The 21,445-nt window shown below is 36.4% G+C and overlaps 2 protein-coding genes across 10 annotated transcripts in view; both read right to left on the bottom strand.

The window, feature by feature from the left end:
* The window catches only part of hectd1 (HECT domain containing 1), a 34,581-nt gene extending 25,157 nt beyond the window's left edge, over positions 1-9,424 (bottom strand). For 5 of the 8 annotated variants that reach the window (XM_051133691.1, XM_051133693.1, XM_051133696.1 and 2 more), the window contains exons 1-4: positions 9,167-9,424; positions 5,001-5,247; positions 1,404-1,638; positions 1,018-1,245 (exon numbers count right to left, since the gene is read on the bottom strand). In XM_051133691.1, coding sequence (XP_050989648.1) covers positions 1,018-1,245; positions 1,404-1,638; positions 5,001-5,140 — 603 coding nt within the window. In that variant the 5' untranslated portion in view covers positions 5,141-5,247; positions 9,167-9,424. The remainder of the gene's footprint in view (positions 1-1,017; positions 1,246-1,403; positions 1,639-5,000; positions 5,248-9,166) is intronic. The other 3 variants (XM_051133695.1, XM_051133692.1, XM_051133697.1) reach the window with 1 other exon arrangement.
* Positions 9,425-10,876: 1,452 nt separating this feature from the next.
* heatr5a (HEAT repeat containing 5a) overlaps positions 10,877-21,445 on the bottom strand; it is a 34,690-nt gene continuing 24,121 nt past the window's right edge. For both annotated transcript variants that reach the window (XM_051133699.1, XM_051133700.1), the window contains 11 exons: positions 19,560-19,628; positions 19,051-19,230; positions 18,652-18,874; positions 17,223-17,462; positions 16,881-17,008; positions 16,209-16,356; positions 14,943-15,215; positions 14,533-14,757; positions 13,042-13,193; positions 11,463-11,673; positions 10,877-11,278 (listed from right to left, as the gene is read on the bottom strand). In XM_051133699.1, the coding sequence (XP_050989656.1) occupies positions 10,977-11,278; positions 11,463-11,673; positions 13,042-13,193; positions 14,533-14,757; positions 14,943-15,215; positions 16,209-16,356; positions 16,881-17,008; positions 17,223-17,462; positions 18,652-18,874; positions 19,051-19,230; positions 19,560-19,628 (2,151 nt within the window). In that variant the 3' untranslated portion in view covers positions 10,877-10,976. The remainder of the gene's footprint in view (positions 11,279-11,462; positions 11,674-13,041; positions 13,194-14,532; positions 14,758-14,942; positions 15,216-16,208; positions 16,357-16,880; positions 17,009-17,222; positions 17,463-18,651; positions 18,875-19,050; positions 19,231-19,559; positions 19,629-21,445) is intronic.

Raw genomic sequence — 21,445 nt, 5'->3', positions numbered from 1 at the left:
TTGGTGAGCATAAGAGACTATAAAACAAACAGACACCCAAAAAAAAAACAATACAAAAATCATAAACCCCACAAACCAAATTAAAAATAGCACTAGTTTTCAGGTGAACTATCCCTTAAGGCCTCGTTTACAACTGCTATTCAGATGCATTTTGGATGATCAGACCACAAGTAGATAAGGCAGACACATTTCCATTCACACCTGGTGTTTTAATCAGTCTCTTCCATCCACTTTTGACCCCTTCTATCCTGATTTCATTTTGGGGAGGATCTATGGGCCAGTGTACGGGGGCTTTTTCTGATCTCTCAATCTAATATTTATTAACAACATAGGCCTAACCATTTAGCAATGCTATAAATGACATGTTATGTGCACAAGAGGCTTCAGCGCAATCACAGAAAATGTCCTTATGACAGAGGGGAAAAAAAAAAAAAAAAAAAAAAAAAAAAAAGAACAAAACTGTGCCTTCGTAAGATAAAGAAAGCAAACAGGATGTGCTTTCGGTCATCTTTCTTTTCTCAAACTCGTGGCGTGGCCATAAAAACAAAACAGACTTGTTTTTGTTTAGCTTTTTTGTTCCTTTTGTTAATTATTTACCTGGAACATATTGTGTAGGCCTATTTATTTTATTCCTATCATGTGTTATTATTCAGTTTTTCACCATTATCTCCTTTTGTTTATGCGCATCCAAAACTAAACCACTGAAAAGAAAAACATTTATTTTTAATGGGTCACATACACATTCATTGTAATTCAAATTCGGGAAAGAAATGAATGTAATGTTTAAGAATGAGCTTAGTCAGTGTAGAGTAGGCAGTCTTTAGTGTCTGTTTGAATGCAATTGACCACGAGCATGCACAGTACGAGTGCAATCCAGTCAAATGTGTTTCAACTACCTCTGGAAGTGGTCAAAAGTGGACAAGCTCAAAGCATTTTAGTCCCCATTCACACCATTTACTGTTGTTCACTTGCTTTTAGATCGATGTAATCAAAGCCTAAGTGTTACTCCTGTAATACCTGGTGGTCTTCATGTTTCAGCAAACTAGAGAGGGACTCCACACATGTCTCTAGAGAAGAGTCTTGTGGCTCCATCTTACTACAGAGGCGAGAAACTACTGCCATGGCAGAGTGCAATGTGTCCTTGTGCACGAGATGACCGCTGTCCCTAATAAAGCTCAACACACAGTTTAGACCACCCGCTTCAAATACAGCTCCAGACTCCCGTGTGCAGATCAGCTCCAGAACCTGATGATACAAGACAGTATATAGTAGAACCATCATGCATAGTGAAATTTACAGTTTTACAAGGAATCTATTCAACCATTTAAACTCCTATTAGCAAACTGGCTGAATTACTGAAAAAAAAGCCTGAAAGTCTTGGCAGTAAATATAGAAATATTTACCTTTACACATTGTTCAGCCAGATCTCTGCTGGTCCTGTTGTTGAGCTCCACCACCACTAGCCGGTTACACAGGGCTTTAATGGCTCCATCTACTCCCACAATCCTGCGGGTGCATTCAGCGGACACGTCCAGGTAATAGGTGATGGCCCTGGCTGTCACTTCCAGCACATTATCTGGCGCGCTCTCATCCAGGAAGATCTTACACAGAGCTGGGAGAAATGTCCGTGGAGGACACCTACAGTACAGAGACAGCAGTGTCAGAGTGAAAGGAAGGGTTGTTAGGATTGCACAATATGGAGGCACAATGCTGATACAAGATCAACTTGTTAGATAATACAACAGCGATGTGATGCAACAAACCCAAAATGTGCCAAATCAATTTCTATTTTTATTTAAAGCCAGAAAATAATGAAATCCAATACATGTCTCCTGTTCAACCTAGATAAACAAAGCATTACTCCAACCACTCAAAGCTAATTATATACATCTTACTCAAGTGACATGCTGCAAAAAATATTATCCTACATGACTGGCAATCAACTGTAAATCTAAACAAATCACAAACCTAAATAAATTTGCATGTGCAAACTTTGTGCAAAACAAACAAAAAAAAGCTCATACAGTTTGTTGTCCTTGGGTTTAAGTGGACAGTTGCATTTCCCCTTTGGGTAAGCACTACCCATGATCTACAGCTGTTTACAAACCACTTGTGACTGAGTAGGATCATCACATTTAAGATCAAAATACTCCCACACAACCAAGGTGCTTCCTTGTTTGTCATGATCATCTTCAGCAGCTTTTGTCCTGCCTTAGTTTACTCAGTTTGAGAAATTAGCACAACACTGCTGATCCAATAATTGATCACCAAATTTAATTATAGACTATTCAAGACAAGCAAAGAGAAGTAACTGTCAGAGTCTAGTGCTAACCCTTTTATAATATATGTTAGAGTGAGTTACTGTGTGAATCTAATGACAGCAGACTTTTGTGTACTCATTAAGCTTAAAACGTAATTCAAACAAGTTTCACTAATGTTACACTAAAATGTGCAATAAACTTATTTTAGTTTGTAGATTTAGACTCTTTACTTTTCACAACCTTTTACCAAACAGTGCATATTTACACAACTCCTTGTTATAGAATTACATATATTTACTTTTTATTTAAAGGGACAGTTCACCAAAAAATGAAAATTATCCCATGATTTACCCTCAAGCCATCCTAAGTGTATGAGACTTTCTTCTTTCAGATGCATACAGTCAGGGTTATATTAAAAAATGCCCTGGATTTTCCAAGCTTTATAATGGCAGTGAACAGGTGTTGAAATTTTGAAATCCAATAAAGTGCATCCATCCATCATAAAAAGAACTACACACGGCTCCAGGTGGTTAATAATGGCCTTCTGAAGCTAATCAATGCGTTTGTGCAAGAAAAATACCAATATGTGACACTGGACCACAAAAGTCATAAGGGTCCATTTTTTGACATTGAGATTTGCACAGTCCTAACGCTGAATAAATAAGCTTTCCATTAATGTATGGTTTGTCTGATGTATGGCTTTGTTGATAAGACAATATTTGGCTGAGATGCAACTATCTGAAAATCTGGAATCTGAGGGTGCAAAAAAAAAATAAAAAAATAAAAAAATAAAAAAAATACTCAGAAAAATCACCTCTAAAGTTGCTAAATAACTTCATGGAACATGACCTTTACTTAATAGCCAAATGATTCTTGGCATTAAAGAAAAATCAATCATTTTGACCCATACAATGGATTTTTGGCTATTGCAACTAGGGATGCACCGAAACGTATCGGCCGAAATGCTTGCGCGTTTTGTCAGTAAAGCCGGTTCTGTAATCAGCGGTAAATGCCATCAGGTGCCGTTGTTCACTGACGAGCTGCGCAAATTCACACTGATAATGAACATGGATTTGCGCAGCTCGTCAGTGAACAACGGCTGTGTGTAGTATATACGGCTCAATGTGAAATCACGCACCTGATGGCATTTACCGCTGATTACAGAACCGGCTTTACTGACAAAACGCGCAAACATTTCGGCCGATACGTTTCGGTGCATCCCTAATTGCAACAAATATACCCATGCTACTTAAAGAAGTCCACTTCCAAAACAAAGATTCACATATAATGTACTCACCCCATTGTCATACAAGATGTTCATGTCTTTCTTCAGTCGTAAAGAAATTATGATTTTTGAGGAAAACATTTCAGCCTTCATATAATGGACTGATATGGTGCCCCGATTTTGAACTTCCAAAACACAGTTTAAATGCGGCTTCAAATGATCCCAATGCGGTTGTAAACAATCCCAGCCGAGAAAGAAGGGTCTTATCTAGCGAAATGATCGGTTATTTTCCAAAAAAAAAAAAAAAAAAAGATACAATTTAAATACTTTTTATTTTCAAACGCTCGTCTTGCCTTGCTCTCGTTGAACTGTGTATTCTGGCTCAAGACAGTTAGTGTATGTCGAAAAACTCCAATCATATTTTCTCCCTCAACTTCAAAAATAACTTCAAAATCATCCTACATCACTGCAGAAGTACTGACCCAGTCTTTGCAAAGTAAACATGCAAAGAAGATCAAACACCCTCAACCAAAAAGGTAAAACAACGATATAGGACGATTTTGAAGTTGAGGGAGAACATGAGATGGGAGTTTTTCGCCATAGCCTAACTATCATTAACCGGAACAAAAACAGTTCAGGCAGAGCGTTTGACATTAAAAAGTATAGAAATCATATTATTTTTATGAAAATAACCGATTGTTACGCTAGATAAGACCCTTCTTTCTTGGCTGGAATCGTTTACAACCGCATTTGGGATCGTTTGAAGCTGCAATTAAACTGCATTTTGGAAGTTCAAAATTGGGGCAACATATCAGTCCATTATATGAAGAAAAATGCTGAAATGTTTTCCTCAAAAAACATAATTTCTTTATGATTGAAGAAAGAAAGACATTAACATCTTGGATGACAATGGGGTGAATATATTATATGTGAATCTTTGTTTTGAAAGTGGACTTCTACTTTAAGACTGGTTTTGTAGTCCAGTGTCACACATTTAAAAAAAAAAAAAAAAAAAAAAATTTTCACAATCTCCAGCTTCCACTAACATACGTGCATACATGAGAAAGTGGTGTTCCATTCCTCAACACTGTATAACATATCTCCAATTGTATTCGTCTGAAAGAAGAAAGTCATATACACCTAGGATGGCTTGATGGAGTAAATCATAAGGTAACTTTCATTTTTGGGTGAACTATCCCTTTAAGACAATATACACAAATTCTCATAATATCTAACAAAGTTTCACCAGAAACTTTCACAATATTTTGTACTTCAAAAATATTTAATTTTAACATCTAATTTCAAGTGACTCTTAAGTTTTACATTTATCACTGATCAGAAAATTTGAGGCTGCTACCGATAACCCTAGCATTTTTTTTAGCACTAAGTGCACCCTGTCACACTTTTACAAGTTAATAAGCTACATTACTATGTACCACACTCAAATTTTTCAGATGAAAGTAATAAACCCTTCATTCCACCTGAAATGGCAACTTATCAGTATTCAGACTTACGTTTCGAAGCAGCGGTCAACGTTGTCTGACATGAGCAACAGCATGCAGAGCTGCTCCAGGGCAATGAGTTGCATATCCCTCTCATCACCCTGTCCCATCTGCAGCCACTCCAGCAATGTGTCCGGGTCCACGTCCGCCATGACGCCCCACTTCCCAATCCACCCAACACCCAGTCACCCCGCCAGCAGCAGGAGAGAAATGAACAGGGGCAGTCACTGATCCTCTTGTTGTCTCATCAAGTCTTCACCTTCATGAGAAAAACAAAAGGTGAACTTGAAAATAACATCTGGGGGATGAAAACAGCACAAAATCCTCTGCTATGTTGCCCTGAGCCATAACTTCCAAATTCTCCCACTTGTTTGTGTCTTCTGGCGCTGATATGAAAACACAAGCCTTAAAAAAAAAAAAAAAAAAAAAAAAAAGGGAAACTCTTGGGTAATAATGAAAAGGGTGGAGCAGATGACTCCTTAAAGATGTACAAACTTGAATGGTATACTAATAGGAGTGAAATGGACAATAAACATGATGAACTGCCGCCTGTAATCAAAGCACTGAAAGAAATCGCTATGATTAGCTGATTACTAAGCTTGGCCAACAAGAGTTCGCATGATGAATAGTTCATCAATGACTCACACTGTATGGCCCAAACAGCCCAGCTTTTCAGTGACACACAGTAGGCAATACAAACTGAGAAATCACTACGCTTTTATTGTTCTGAGAAACAAACCATTAAGCAAAAAGCAGCATTACTCTTCTGAGACAGACAAGCTGAGCCAAGCAAGAGGATAAATTTGTGTGATTTATGTGAAATAGCTTACTGCCCGGGTGGCTACAGACAGACAGGCAGGCTTCAGATAGATCCACCACCTTCTTAGAGACTAACAGAGAGATCCACTTATCAACAGATTAAGTGACTAACTTGATTCAGGATGAATGTCCTGTTGAACTTGACATTCAAAGCAACTGTTGGATTTACTGGATGGAAAGGAGAGGAAAAAAAAAAAAACAGAATCACAGACGAACACTGTAGCTTTGCTAATCTAAAAAGTTGTCACCTGATTGTGACCTGAATCAGATTAGAAAATTATGTTCCATAGCACACACATTCAGTACAACTTTTTAAGTTCATGAGCTGACATATCCCAAGTTGCTCTTTCTGGTTTTGTAACCTGTTTTTAACAGTTACACTGGACCATTGTGAACCACACAATGGATTCAATATACTAGACTTCAGAAAACAAGTTCTGATGCCATAGCCCTGGGTTACTCTCTCCCTTGGAAAGAAAAACAAAGTTTATTATAATTAAACTACCTTCAAATGAATAGGATCTGTTTATTTCATGTCTATCAGCCCATCAGTCCAATAATAACAAACTATTTTATTTTCATATTGTTATTGTTAAGATTTTGATTATTGTTAATTAACTCAACCCTACAGAGCATACTATATCATATTTGATAAAATATCAAGGCCTCCAAAATACTACCACAATCAAAACTTTGAAAAAGCAATTTACTACATGCCTTTCGCCCAGTGATTGATAAAAATAAAACTAAAAAGATCAAAGGTATTTTTGCTGCAAAATCTTTAATGATGTGATACATTTTTTGTTTTTAAACAAAGCAAATGCAGGAGTCATTAGTTTTATTATTAATATTTCAAACTAAACATTTACTGGACTTTTTGAGAAAAATCATGTTTAAAATGTATTAAATACAATATATCTGGCTTTTGAGGACCATTTATTTGTAAATCTCTCAGTCATCCTTGTATCTCATTGCTTTTTATGTTTTGCTGCCTACAATTAAAACTACAAACCTTTATGTAATCATTTAGGTATCATCGTACTAAGATGCATTATTGGTGGACACAGAGTGATATCTGATATAAATATGCATTAAGAGTCCTCCGTTATACTGTTGTGAATGTCACTGACTTAGATTACAAGATATCTAAATTTCAACTTACTTTTTAAACACATAAATTGCAACAACTGCACATTGCATATACTTGGGCCTCTGAATAAAACTGACATGTTTTTTCCCCCTCCTTGAGTGCAAGCACTATATTTTCACTATTTTATACTATATGGGCCATAAAAGCTTGATGCATTAAACATCATACAGGAAAACATAAAACATACACTGCTAGTCAAAAGTTTTTGAACAGCAAGATTTTTAATGTTTTTTAAAGTCTCATCTGCTCACCAAGCCTGCATTTATTTGATCCAAAGTACACCAAAAAGAGCAAAATTTTGCTAAATAAGCAAAAGAGCAAAATTTTGAACTATTTTTAATATTTAAAATAACTGCTTTTTATTTAAACATATTTTAAATATAATTTATTCATGTGATCAAAGCTAAATTTTCAGCATCATTACTCCAGTCTTCAGTGTGACATGATCCTTCAGAAATCACTCAATGCTGAGAAACATTTCTGATTATTATTATTGTAATCATCAATTTTTAAAACAGATGAGTACATTTGTTTCAGGATTCTTTGATGAATAGAAAGATCCAAAGATCAGCATTTATCTGAAATAAAAAGCTTTTGTAACATTATACACTATACCATTCAAAAGCTTGGAGTCAGTATATTTTTTGGGAAAGAAATTATAGAAATGAATGCAAAGATACTTAAAATGGATAAAAAGTGATGATAAAGACATTTATAATGTTACAAAGGATTTCTATTTCAGATAAAACATTCTGAAAAACATTCTCGCAGCTGATTTCAACATAATAATAAATGTTTTTTGAGCAGCATATTAATACATTACAATGATTTCTGAAGTATGTGACTGGAGTAATTATGCTAAAAACTCTGCTTCACAGGAATAAGTTACATTTTAAAATATAAAACATAAAACAGTTTTTAAATAGAAAAAATATTTCAAAATGTTACTGTTTTTGCTGCACCTTGGATCAAAGACTTCTTTAAAAAAAACATAGCAAATCTTGTAGTTTATGCAAACCTTTTTTTCCTTCACATTCTGTCTAAAGGCTAAGTAAAGTGTTCCATTTCAAAAACAATGAGATTTTTTTGACTATTATTTTATGTCAGCTCATTTATAGGGTTAAATAAAGCATTAAACACATTCCAACTAAGCTAGGTATAAAAGTAAGGAAGGTATTTACATAGTTTCTAATACTGAAGTTCCAGTCCAATTTAATTTAGGTAACGTTAGTACTTTATTTTTAGATTCTGTCTGCTGTTGTTCTTACAGCACAGAGATCAATACAACTTCAAATAATCAAAGTAGCAGCAAAGCAGGCATTCAGCTTATTCGTGGCTCTTGCATTCATGACATCTGATGGACAAACATGATTCTAATGATGTTCTTTGACTTTCTGCCAGTGCAGCTGACTAAGGAGTCACAAAAACAACTTGATTGCAACCGATGTCATCATGACACCAAGCTTATACAGCAGCACGATAAAGCCTCACCTTCACAGTGAACACAGACAGCACCTTTGAGCGTTAATAGGACACACACAAACTGTGTTTGATCTATAATATCATGTCGCGTGTTTAACTTCATGTATGGCCATCTAACATGATCCTGGGAGCCGAGCAGGTGAACAAACAGCCCAATTAACCCTGAAAATCTCTAGCCACGAACAACATAACGTTATCAAACAACATAACTGTGGTTAAACGTTAGAGAAAGCAGGTTAGGGGGAAAAAAAGAGTCATATGTTAACGTTCAATCATGTCCTGATGGCCTCTTTCTTAAGTTCAGACAGCTTATGTTAGCTTATGACACGCCATGCCAGAACCTAAGATCGTTTAATTTCTCATTAAATTCATATTTGACAATATGTTACCACAGCAAATGAGTTTAAACACAAATTATCGCTTGTGGAAGCGAGGTTTGGTTAGCTGGGATTAGCTAAAATGCGTCTTGTTAGCGTCACTTCGACAAACCTAATTAATCCCAAACTTCATTTACTTCATTTGTTTTGGGTTTAAATATATTTCCCATCTACATTTATAGCTGGTCTGAAAACAATTATAAGGTAAAACCACAAAAATACTAAGTAACACTAACGCGGCCTTATGTTTACCAGTAAATCCGCGAGCTAAAGTTGAATAGAAGCCCGAGGCCTGAACGCGTCTGTCAGGCAGAGAAACAAACCCTTCGCCGAACGACACAAATACTTACCGTTTATCGCCGAACGACGAGAAGATGAGAAAAAACACACAGGGAGGACAAATTTCGTCTCGGGATGAAGTTGTGTCAGACGCCAAGATGTGAATATTGCTTCATTCCCCGCTTCTGTTTGTTGTAAGATAGAGGTCAAAGTGAACGGGAAGGCGACGGGTGAAATATTGAGTGAAATGGAGAGCCGTCGAAAGGACTAGTCGAGGCTCCGCATATCACGAGGCTGAAGCTCCGCAGCAGTGGTTACGAACACGCAGCGATGCGGCTAAGCGACAGGGGGCGCTAAAACACCTCGCCATTTACAGTCAACGAGGTCGCCAAAAAGATTACAAACCATTCACCTAGATTTCACAATTGACACTGACTCTGAAATCAAACACTACTTTAGTAGGTTAACGTTCATCTTGAAACTTATGAAATGCATTATGCATTTTATCTAGTGATCGTAGCTATGTCCAAATTAGGACATATTATGCACAGTGAGGGAAAAAAAAGCAAATGTCCTTTCCAAGATTCATTGTAAATTAAAACCAGTGCAACTTCTGAAGCAAAACTAGATTTTATTCTTCCAGTATGATCAGAAAATAAATGTTAATCTTGCCTTATTGTTTAATTTGTACAATATACAACATACAAAATATGTGGTATGGTTACAAATGCATAATTGTACTTGATCATCACTGCTTCTAATAGAAAGCAGCACCTTAAGTTTCTAGAAACTGGCAAAAAATGGTCCAGTATTAGCTGAAACTCTTTCATTTGCATTGTAAACTTGTTTGTAGTGCGCTTATAATAGTAAATATTAATTTGCTGCTTGTTTCTGCTGCTTGGATCGATCTATTACTTATATTGCCTGTCAGTGCAAGTGCAAAATAATTATACTGAAATAAAGTGACACCAACACAGATTTGCATGCATAATTAGAACACAGAAAAAACTAAGTAGTATCTGTTTGTAGTTCAAATACAATTTTAACATTTGGAAGCCAATTTATGACACAAAAAAGTCATAAATTATGAGAAAAAGTCAGAATTATGATACAAAGTTAAAATTATGACGTTAATATATCAATACATGTTGATATTGAAGTTAAATTGTCAATTTGAGTAAATTATTATAAAAAAAAAAAAGACTATTTCTCAGGTTTAACTTAGTACGTCACAATTTTGACTAATTATCTAACTTGATTATGATTCAGCAAACCATTTTTTTTCCTCTTACGTGGCAGAAATGGGCTTCCATATGAATGCGTACTGCAGATGTATTAAAAGCATCAGTGCTTGTAATGCCTAATCATAAATACATATTCACAACACGTGCAGCTATCTCTGTGCAACTTAAAATATTTAACATTTTAAATGTATAATACTTAAATGCATTAAAACTGTATATGTGAAGTCAGCAGATAACTGATTACCAGCAGTGCAGCTGGTCAGGTTTAGTTGTGAGCTGCATTAATGATTTGCAATCTTTGTACAGACACAATAAAACATCACCCCCCCCAACTGAATTAAAGAGAATTATTCAAGCTTGTTAGCAAGCTAACCATTAAAACTAAGAAAGTTTATATAACCATAGAAAAAAAAAACTCTCGTGATTCAGCCGTTCTTCATGTGAAACACACTTCCCCTTACTATCTGAGTAAATACGTATTAAGTTCCTCATAGAGGTTAACACAGTTTAAAAACTGACTACAATTATTAAACAAAATAAATTTGAAATTGATTTATCTTTAAAAACAAACTGATTAAAACACCACCACTCGGTCATTAAAAACCATAACACTCGTATCATATCCAGTCAGGAGGATTCACAGGAAATTGATCTTCAGTTGAATGCTGGGCGTGTTTTTGCTAATGACTCGAGGTGCTTGTGCCTTAGTGTTCACGCTCTCCTGGTTGCCCTTGACGGCGGCCTCCAGCCTGGCTTTCATGTGCGGGGCAGAGGCCATCAGCGCTTTGAAGACAGCCGAGTGCTGGGGGCCGATGCGCATGAGGTCTCTTAAGGCGGACTCGTGCAGTGAGCGAGAGGCTGCCGGAGCTGATGCCAAAGCATTCTCATCTAGCAGGAGAGAGATGAGGATGGGCAACAGCACTGCTACCAACTGTGGACCTGCATGGGTAAAACACATACTTAGTGCTTGGCATCCTAATAACACTGACTCACATTCTAAACAACACTTTGATATTTTGCGAACAGTAATTGTAAGACGACATTTACAAATCTTCTTGTTTTCTTGATGTTATACCTTACAGCTGTTTGGGACTAAAACTTGTAAACATTTCCAGTCACTTACGGTGAGTTTCGTCAGCAGCAAACACTAGTGCTTCCAGGGCTCGGATTGCATCTTGCACAGCCTGTAGCTCTGCTGGGCCTTGAGGACGACTCTTCTCGACTTCCTCCAGTTGTGACACCAGGCGGCCACCCAGAGCTAGAATAAACGGCCGGGCTACCGGCGCTGGGCCTTGGAATAAAGATACTAGCAACTGATAACTTTTGCTCAGCACCTAAATGGGAAATTATAAGACATAGAAGATGGCTAAATATAGAGTTTTTTTGGGGAACTGTATGCAAACATGAAGTAAAGCTTCTAATTTAAGCAGCCTGATGTTCACTACCATTAAAAAGTTTGGGTTTGGTTTCTAAAATGTTTTTGAAAGAAGTCTCTTCTGCTCACCAAGGCTGCATCTATTTGATCATAAATATAGTAAAACAGTAATCCTATGAAATATAATTTAAATCTAAAAGAACTTTTTTCAATTTAAATACACCGCTGTTCAAAAGATTGGGATCAGTAAGATTTTTGGTATGTTTCTTTTGCTCATCATGTATTTATATGATCAAAAATACAAAAACATGTAATTTTGTGAAATATTATTGCAATTTTAAATAACAGCTTTTTAAAATCTTTTAAAATATAATTTATTCATGTAAAGCTGAATTTTCAGCATCATTACTCCAGTCTTCAGTGTCACATGATCCTTCAGAAATCATTCTAATATGATGATTTATAATCAATGTTGGATCAATACAATCAATATTTTTTGGGAAATGTGATACTTTTTTTTCAGGATACTTTGAATAAAAGAACATTGTTTATACAAAACAGAAAGCTTGTTAGACAATACCATTCAAAGTTTGGGGTGAGTAAATTTTTTTCTTGCTTTTTTCTTTTTTCTTTTTTAAATAAATTGATGCTTTTATTTAGCAAGGATTAATTTAATGTTTAAAAAGCAATAGTAAATACTTGTTTTGTTAGAAAGGATTTTAAATAAATGCTGTTCTTTTAAACTTTTTGTTCATCAAAGAATCCTGAAAAAAGTGTCATCGGTTTCAAAAAAAACAAAAAAAAAACACAACAGTTAACACTGATAATAAATCAGCATATTAGAATGATTTCTGATTTCTGACACTGATGACTAGAGTAATGGCTGATGAAAATTCAGTGCTGCATCACAAAAATAAATTATATTTTGAAGTACATTAAAATAGGTAACCATTATTAGAAATTGCAATAATATAGCACAATATTACTGTTTTTTTTCAGCATTTTTTAACAAATAAATTTAGCCTTGATGAGCATAAAAGTCTCCTTTAAAAAATATTAAAAATCATAGATCATGTCATATGATCTTTCAAAAATCATTTTAATATGCTGATTTGGTGCTCAAGAAGCAATTGCCAATGGTTTTTTTTTTTTTTGGATTCTTTGATTAATAGAAAGTTAAAAAGAAACAGACACTTTTGATTAATTTAATGTGCCCGTGCTGAATAAAACTAGTTTCTTTCATTAAAAAAAAAATCTCTGACCCCAAGCTTTCGAACAGTACTGTAGAAATTTTGTTAAGAATTTCTAATCTACTCTTTTCACTCACCACAGGGTCCTTGGACTCCAGACTGGCTCTGAATGCCTGGATGCAGCGTGTCTGCAGGGGCTCCACAGTGCTCACCTCAGCACTGGCGTACAGCAGGAAGATGGTGAGGGATGTTAACATGGTAACCTCATCTACTCCAGGCTCCATTTTATCTGTCCAAAACATTCCAGAAAAAACAGAATGTTTCTCACATTTCTACAAAAACACACACACAAGATATGTTTCCCAACCAGTTTTATGTGCATTTTAAAGTATCACACTAGAAACGAGTGATAGAAATTCTAAAATTCGACAAAAAAATCCCTTAAAGGAGAAGTCCACTTCCAGAACAGCAATTTACAGATCATGTACTCACCCCCTTGTCATCCAAGATGTTCATGTCTTTCTTTCTTCAGTCGTAAAGAAATTGTGTTTTTTGAGGAAAACATTTCAGGATTTTCTCCATATAATGGACTGCTATGGTGCCCCGAGTTTGAACTTCCAAAATACAGTTTAAATGTGGATTCAAACGATCCCTAATGTGGTTGTAAATGATTCCAGCCGAGCAAGAAGGGTCTTATCTAGTGAAACGATCGATTATTTTCATTAAAAAAAATATATAATGTAAATACTTTTTAATCTCAAATGCTCGTCTTGACTTTCTCTCCGGTCTGAGTTTTTCAACATACCATAACTGTCTTGAGCTAGAATACACAGAGTTCAGGGAGAGTAAGACAAGATGAGTGTTTGACATTAAAAAGTATATAAATTGTATTATTTTTATGAAAATAACAGATCGTTTCGCTAGATAAGACCCTTCTTCCTTGGCTGGGATTGTTTACAACCACATTTGGGGTCGTTTGAAGTCGCATTTAAACTGCATTTTGGAAGTTCATTATCTGTAAATTGTTGTTCTGGAAGTGGACTTCTTCTTTAACTGGCAAAAATGCTCACCTCAGGAGGTTTTTGACTTGTGCAAGGAAGTGTTAATGCAAATAATGGGATTCGCATTTTGCGAATAAATTCCTCCACGCACTCCACAAAAGGCATGTGACTTTGTGCTATGGGACAGAATAACCCGACTAACCAGCAGAGCAATCTCTTGTATCTCTTGTACAGCACCTGAAATGTTGTTATGGTCATTCTTAAATGCCAGAGCAGTCTGTCGTCAAAGCGTTTCTGTATAATTGCCTCCTAAAACTGTCTTACACTCCTCACACAGCTGGCATTTGCCCCCTAAATCAGTGGCCGCATATATTGTGTTTCTGCTCTCTCTGGGGCGCAAGTAATTTATTATATATGAAAATGATTATATTCAGTTGCTTCTCCTACTTTTCTTAGTGTTTAGTGCCAGTTTATGAGGAAGTGACGATTTTGTTACCTTTGACTCGCTGGATGGAAACAGTACTTATTCACAAAAGTTTTCTGTGATATTTTGCATCAAGTTAAATTCGCAACTTCGGATGGAAGCCCGGCTACAAAGTGTGGTTAATGAGAGAGATGGAGAACTACCTGTATTCCAAGACTCCAAGAGTGTGTGCAGTGCACACTGCAGCAGTTCAGTCCAGGCGCCACGACTTTTCTCAGCTCTGCTCATGGGTGAGGTGAGAACAGTGCGCAAGGCCTGCAGGATGCCTGGTACCAGCTGTCCACTCTCAGCTCCAACAGAGCCCTTCACCGCCTCTCTCAACACCCCGAGCAGCAGATAGAGCACTGTGGGCAGCACTGACACACTGCCTGTGGAGAGAAGAATAAAACACTGTGAGATCTCTGAGCATTTATGGATTTAAATCTAATTTCTGTGGAAAAACCCTAAATTGAATAAACAAAATGAAAAGTGGACTAAAATGAAGTGAGCAGAAGGATGATTTTCTCATAATCTGAAAGCTCTTATGGCCACAGTAAATCTCTGGATCTCTTACCCTCTGGTGAACAGATGGAGGGCAGTTCTGAGAGGATGGCCAGAGCAGATGTGACGAGTCTACAGTCCGTGTTGCTGAGGAAGCAGGTCTGTCCTCCCCGCCCCGTGGGGCTGCCGGCCAGTTTGGGGCTGAGCTGCGGAAGCTTTCTCACAAGCGTGCAGAGACACAGCTCCAGCGCTCCAAAAACAAGAGACTTCCCCGGCACAAGGCCGCCAGTGTCCCGCCCCTCGCCAAACTCAGGAACAGTTTCCTTCTCTGCTGCACCATCATCGACTGAACAAATACAGCAAAGAAAGATGAATTCAGAGGGTTGTTCAAGCTTTACACCATCTATAGGGTTAGTTCACCCAAAAATAAAAACTAGCCCATTATTTAATTACTTATCTAGGTATCCTTGGTATATATGACTTCCTTCTTTCAGACAAATGCAATCAGTTATATTAAAAATGGTTCTGGGTCCTTCTAGCTTTTTAATGCAATGGGCTTGTGTTTCTCTTCACCAGTCCAAAACAAGTCCAATAAAGCGCATTCATCCATAATAAAAAGTGCCTCACACGGCTCCGGGCGGGGTAATTTTGTATTTTGTATTTTTGTAAGAAAAATATCCATATTTAAAATGTAATAATCACTTTTCTCAAGCTTGCACTAACAGTTGCACAGAAGCAGTTCCGGGCAGATGACGTAGGACGTCAACGTTGCTGAAATGACGAATGTGGACGCACGTTACAGAGATCAAAACAAAACAACGGTCACGAATAAGAAGCACAAAACAAGGATTTGTAAAGAAAAATGTCGGAGGACTTCGACATAAGCAAAGAGGAGACTGGTTTTCCTTTTCTAAAGTAAGGAAACATTGGTTTTCACGAAACTCACCAGCGCATGCACAACACCGATGTCCAACGAGCTGCTTATGTGTACAACTGTTAACGCAAACTAGATTAAAGTGGTTATTACGTTTTAATTATGGATATTTTTCTTACAAAAATGGATTGATTTGATACAGGTGGCCTTTATTTACCCCCCTGGAGCTGTGTGAGGCACAGGATGGATGCACTTTATTGGACTTGTTTTGGACTGATGAAGAGAAACACCCGCCCATTGCATTATAAAGCTTGAAGGAGCAAGAACAATTTCCGATATAACTCCGACTGCATTCGTCTGAAAAAAGTCGTATACACCTAGGATGCCTTGAGGGTGTAAATAATTGGCTAATTTTCTTTTTTGGGTGAACTCACCCTTTAAGCTAAAGTTGTTTTTGAAGCTTACCCTCTGCACTGTGGCGTTTCTCTTTGACATGCTCCTGAGCAGCACAAACAATCAGTTGCACCAGCTCCAGCACAGCCAGTTGAATGCTGGGAGATTCCCGAGTGACTATGAGTCTGTGTAGAACGCTGAGCAGCTCCACACTCAAAGCCTACAGAGAGAACACCATACACTTGTCAGGAACACAGAGTGACAAACAAGAAAGACAAAAACATCCTAGACACGAACTACACGGAAAAACAAATACCAAACCACAAATCTCAATGCATCACAATATCATAACAGACGTTTGTTTGTCTTCGGAACACAAATTAAGATATTTTTGATGAAATTCGAGAGCAGGTAGTAAGGACATTGTTAAAATAGTCAATGTGGACTATTTCTCTTCTCGTAGTTTCATAAAGTAATAGTTGAACCACTGATGTCACATGGACTATTTTAACAATGTCCTTACTACCTTTCTAGGCCTTGAACGTGGTAGTAGTGTTGTTGTCTATGAAAGTCAGAAAGCTCTCCGATTTCATCAAAAATTTCTTAATTTGTGATCTGAAGATGAACAAAGGTCTTATGGGTTTAGAACAATGTAAGGGTGAGTAATTAATGACAGTGAACTATGCCTTTAACATTATAAATGTCTTTACTGTCACTTCTGATCTGTGTTTAATTCTAGAATACCTGATCATTGCCCACTTTTGAACGGGGCCAAGGCACCTCCAACAAGGCCTGCAGAGCCTGAAGACAAGAATTGATGTTTTCCATTTGGTCTCCAGAGTGAGGAGAGCACAAATACTCCACACTGATTCCTAAAGGGAACATTTTAGTGAATTGAACATAGAACATTAAACAAGACTAAAAATATGCTAATCTCAAATCTTTCAGAATCAAGTAAAATTCGAAAAAATTTCAAGTATTTATGATCTTCACAATCAGCCCATGTAAAATGACTTCAAATGACGCCCTATAAGCTTTGAACTACATCCACTTATTGAAACAGGAAATATTAACTGAGCTCTGTACCCAGGATAAGGTGGAGGCGGTCAGTGTTGACATCCTCTGGGGATTTGACACTGCTCAGTGAGGTGGATTGGCCCATGGAGGTGGGTGTGACTGGTCTGGAGAGGTTGGCAGGCCCCTCGTCCACCACGATGAATCCGGTGCTGTTGAGCCAGAGTGCAGTAGCATGGAGAACGGTAGCCCAGGCACTGTAATAATGTGGACGGGCCTGTTCCACCGTCTCTGCAGTGTAAAAAGAGCCACCTGAGAAACAAAGATGCATATTAAAACTTACATGGAGTAGCTCTAAACAGGACACATAACACAAAAATAACAGAAATTAATGAATCGTTTAATTAAGGTCTCACTCGACTATTACTATTAAATTCTATTACTATCACTATTACCATCCACTATTGTTTAAATGGTGATACTTTACAAAAAGTGTCATTTGTTAACATTAGTTAATTTCTTAACTAACATGAACAAACAATGAACAGTACATTTATGACATTATTATTCTTTGTTAATGTTAGTTAAATAATTTTAAAAAAAACAGTCGTTCATTGTTTGTTCATTTTAGGTCAGAGTGCAATTAATGTTAACAAACAACTTGTGATTTTAATAATGCATTAGTAAATGCTGAATTTAACATTAAGATGAATAAATGCTGTAGAAGTATTGTTTATTCTTAGTTCATGTTAACTAATGTAGTTAACTAATGAATCTTATTGTAAAGTGTTTCCGTTTAAATGGTAATAAAATAATCTGCATATTATATGCACATACACTAAATCACCTGAAAGCTGAATAAATAAGCTTTTCATTGATGTATGGTTTGTTAGGATAAGACAATATTTGTCCAAGACACATAAAAAAAAGAAAGAAAAATCAAAATATGGAGAAAATTGCCTTTAAAGTTGTCCAAATGAAGATCTCAGCAATGCATATTACTAATCAAAAATTAAGTTTTAATATATATACAGTAGAATATTTACTAAATATCTTCATGGAACATGATCTTTACTTAATATCCTAATGCCAGTGTAGTAATGCTCCACAATACTACCGTTTTTACATCATTTTTGATCAAATAAATGTAGCCTTGGTGAGCATATGAAACTACTTTCAAAAACACTTTAAAATCTCACCAATTCCAGACTTTTGAACAGTAGCATACGTACTGTAAAAACTCAGCAAACATGTAATTGTGATTGTAATTTTTTTCTATGTTAAAACACCTTTATCTATCCCTTTCTGCAATTATAAGCATACAATTTCCTCAAAAATTAGAACAGTGAGGTCAACACAGGAATAATGGTATGAGTTTAAGACAGAACTTATTCATAACGGTTCGTTTACATAACCCTGATATCATATCTGGAAGTAAAGTAATACACTTATTTTCCATAAGGTAGGTGTGTAATCTGAGAAACAGAGTGTGAGCAGTGACCTGTGGAGGGGAGATGACTGGAGTATTGTGAGGGCAGGGTGAGCAGGGCATGATCCTGAAGGGCAGCCAGCCACAGTCGACTCAGGGTTGCAAGATCAGTCTGAACCAGTTTGAGCAAACCAGCCCCTGCTGGACCTGCAGTCCCAGCCTCATCACTCTGCTGCTGAAGATGGCTGCCTGGACTCTCCCTCTGCCTGGAGCCCTGTACCGCTGTGATATAAACCTGTAAAGACACAGGTTAGATTAAAGTTTTCTGTTTCTTAAAATAAACATACCATGGTATAAAAAGTGTGACTATCATACTTTATTTATACTGTCATGGTGCCCATCCCTAAAGTTACATAATGGCTAGACGCAGCGGTGTAGCTGATTTAATAGTTGTGTGATGATGGTCAGTACCTCCGCCCAGGCTTTGAGCACAGCCAGAGTCTCCATGGTGAAGGTGCTTTCATTATAGAGCTGACTGGCGACGTCTCTCCCCACCTGAACTTTGGCAAGAGAGGAGGCCAGAAGCTGATGCACCCTTCTCAGGTCACGCAGGTCGCTGATGACCCCACTGGCGATCCATGCACTGCAAACCTGAAAGCCAACAAAGGTTTGTGTCAGAACTCAACACTAGTAGAGCAGCTTTCGGCAGCACAAGTGAACAACTAGACTCAAGGAAGAAACTAGGTCAAGTGAACCCACGTGAACTTGAGCAAGCAGTGAGTTCAAAAGGTTAAAAACATTGTGTAAAAGAATGTTTTGGGAACTTTAATGCTACAAATAGAACATTTATGACATTGACACTTATGTGATTTAAGACTTGAAAGTTGTGTTGGGTTACACGGTATTTACTGCTAAACGCAAAGGAACTGAAAAAGTGCATCATTATACATAATGAGGTTTAAGTTCTTTAAACAGCACACCTGGCAAGCTTTGGCAGTCACATTCGGAGGGGCGTCCACATGGAAGGCAGGTCTAAGCGCAGCTCCCACCTACAACATCAGACAACATTTAGTTAATTTTAAACCAGCCTGGTGAAAAGTGGGAGGTTTCATAGCCTAAGAAAAGTTGTGCCTATGTACAAAAATGTCATTAAAAAAAAAACAAAAAAACAACTGTGCTTTTTATATACTATACATGACTCATGGCCTACAGCTAAACTCGACTGAGTATGTTTATTAAGTGTAAATTAAGCGTACAACATTCTAGCACACGATACTGAAGATGTTTCACGTCACTATTTAAAACGAGGGCCCCCCGCTAAGCCCGCAGATAACCTAATTTAGTGTAAGTGATACAGGCTCTCACATGCACACGCACTTAGTAACAAGAGACTGATGAACAAGCTCAGGTACTTCTGGGGGGGGATCTAAGAATAACAGCTGAGAGCTTTACTGTACAGCTCTGAGCATACAGTTCATATATCCAAGCATCCTCTAGGCTAGCCAGCAGTCATCAAAAGTTATTAAAAACAAGTGATGCAACAAAATAACTTCTTGGTAAAAACCCAAAGTGGTGAAAACTGAAAAACCTACATTTTAGCCTATAACTAATAATTTAATATTAATGATTATATATATATATATATATGTGTGTGTGTGAAGTATTATGCATATATAAATACACACAAATTCATGTATATATTTAAGAGAAATATGTTATTTATGTACAAAATGTTTTTATTTATATATAATATAAATTCTAGAAAAATTATAATAAATACATATACTTGTAAATATTTCTTAAATATGTATATGAATGTGCTTGTATTTATATATACATATTAATTACACACATGTATTAGGCAAACTCAAACATTTATTTTGTACGCGATTAATTGCGATTAATCTTTTGCCAGCCCTAATATATATATACACGATTTAATTAATCTCCTTAATTGGTGTGACTATAAAATAACAATTTTTACTTTTTTTTTTAACAATTTTTACAAATATACAATTGCTTACAATTTTTAAAAATAATTTGGTATTGCTATGCTTTTCTCCATGTCAAATTTTCTGTTTTAAGATGTGTTGAAGTTAGGGTTTCTGCCGATTTCAATCAATTTTATCCTCCAGTTGAAAAAAGTGGTAATTTATGAAAATTTCAGCACGAAAAAAAAACATAAAAAGGGGTCCATACTTAGAAATAAATGAACGGTTTGCAGGAGTCAGCTTCCTACAATTACATTTGCGATAAGGATCATTTACTCAAAGTCATTTGTGACCCTGGAACACAAAACCAGTCATAAGGGTAAATTTTTTTTTAGATTTATACATCATCTGAAAGCTGGAAAAAAAATCCACACCTGGAGGAGGAAGAGAGAAAAAAAAAAAAAAAAAAAAAAAAAAAAACACTTACTGGTCCTAAACTTTTGAATGCTGTGTAACTACTGATTCATAGAAATAAAATCTGGAAAATACTTTTTTTTTCATAGTTATAAAGGACTGACTTTATTGGTAAAATTATGCACAAATGACCCTGGACCACAAACCCAGTCATAAGGGTCACAGAAGCTGAAAGTTGAATAAATAAGCTTTCTATTGACGGATGGTTTGTTAGGATAGGACAATATTTGGTACAAGATACAACTATTTGAAAATCTGGAATCTGAGGGTGCAAAAAAAATTAAAACATTGAGAAAGTCATCTTTAAAGTTGTCCAAATAAAGTTCTTAGCAATGCTTATTACTAATCAAAAATTAAGTTGTAATACATTTACGGTAGGAAATTTACAAAATCTCTTAATGGAACAAGATCTTTAATATCCTAATGATTTTTGGCATGAAAGAAAAATCAATAATTTTGAC

Source organism: Labeo rohita, chromosome 17, assembly GCF_022985175.1.
Source record: "Labeo rohita strain BAU-BD-2019 chromosome 17, IGBB_LRoh.1.0, whole genome shotgun sequence".
Classification (NCBI taxonomy): Eukaryota; Metazoa; Chordata; class Actinopteri; order Cypriniformes; family Cyprinidae; genus Labeo; species Labeo rohita.
This window is presented reverse-complemented; position numbering and strand designations above follow the sequence as displayed.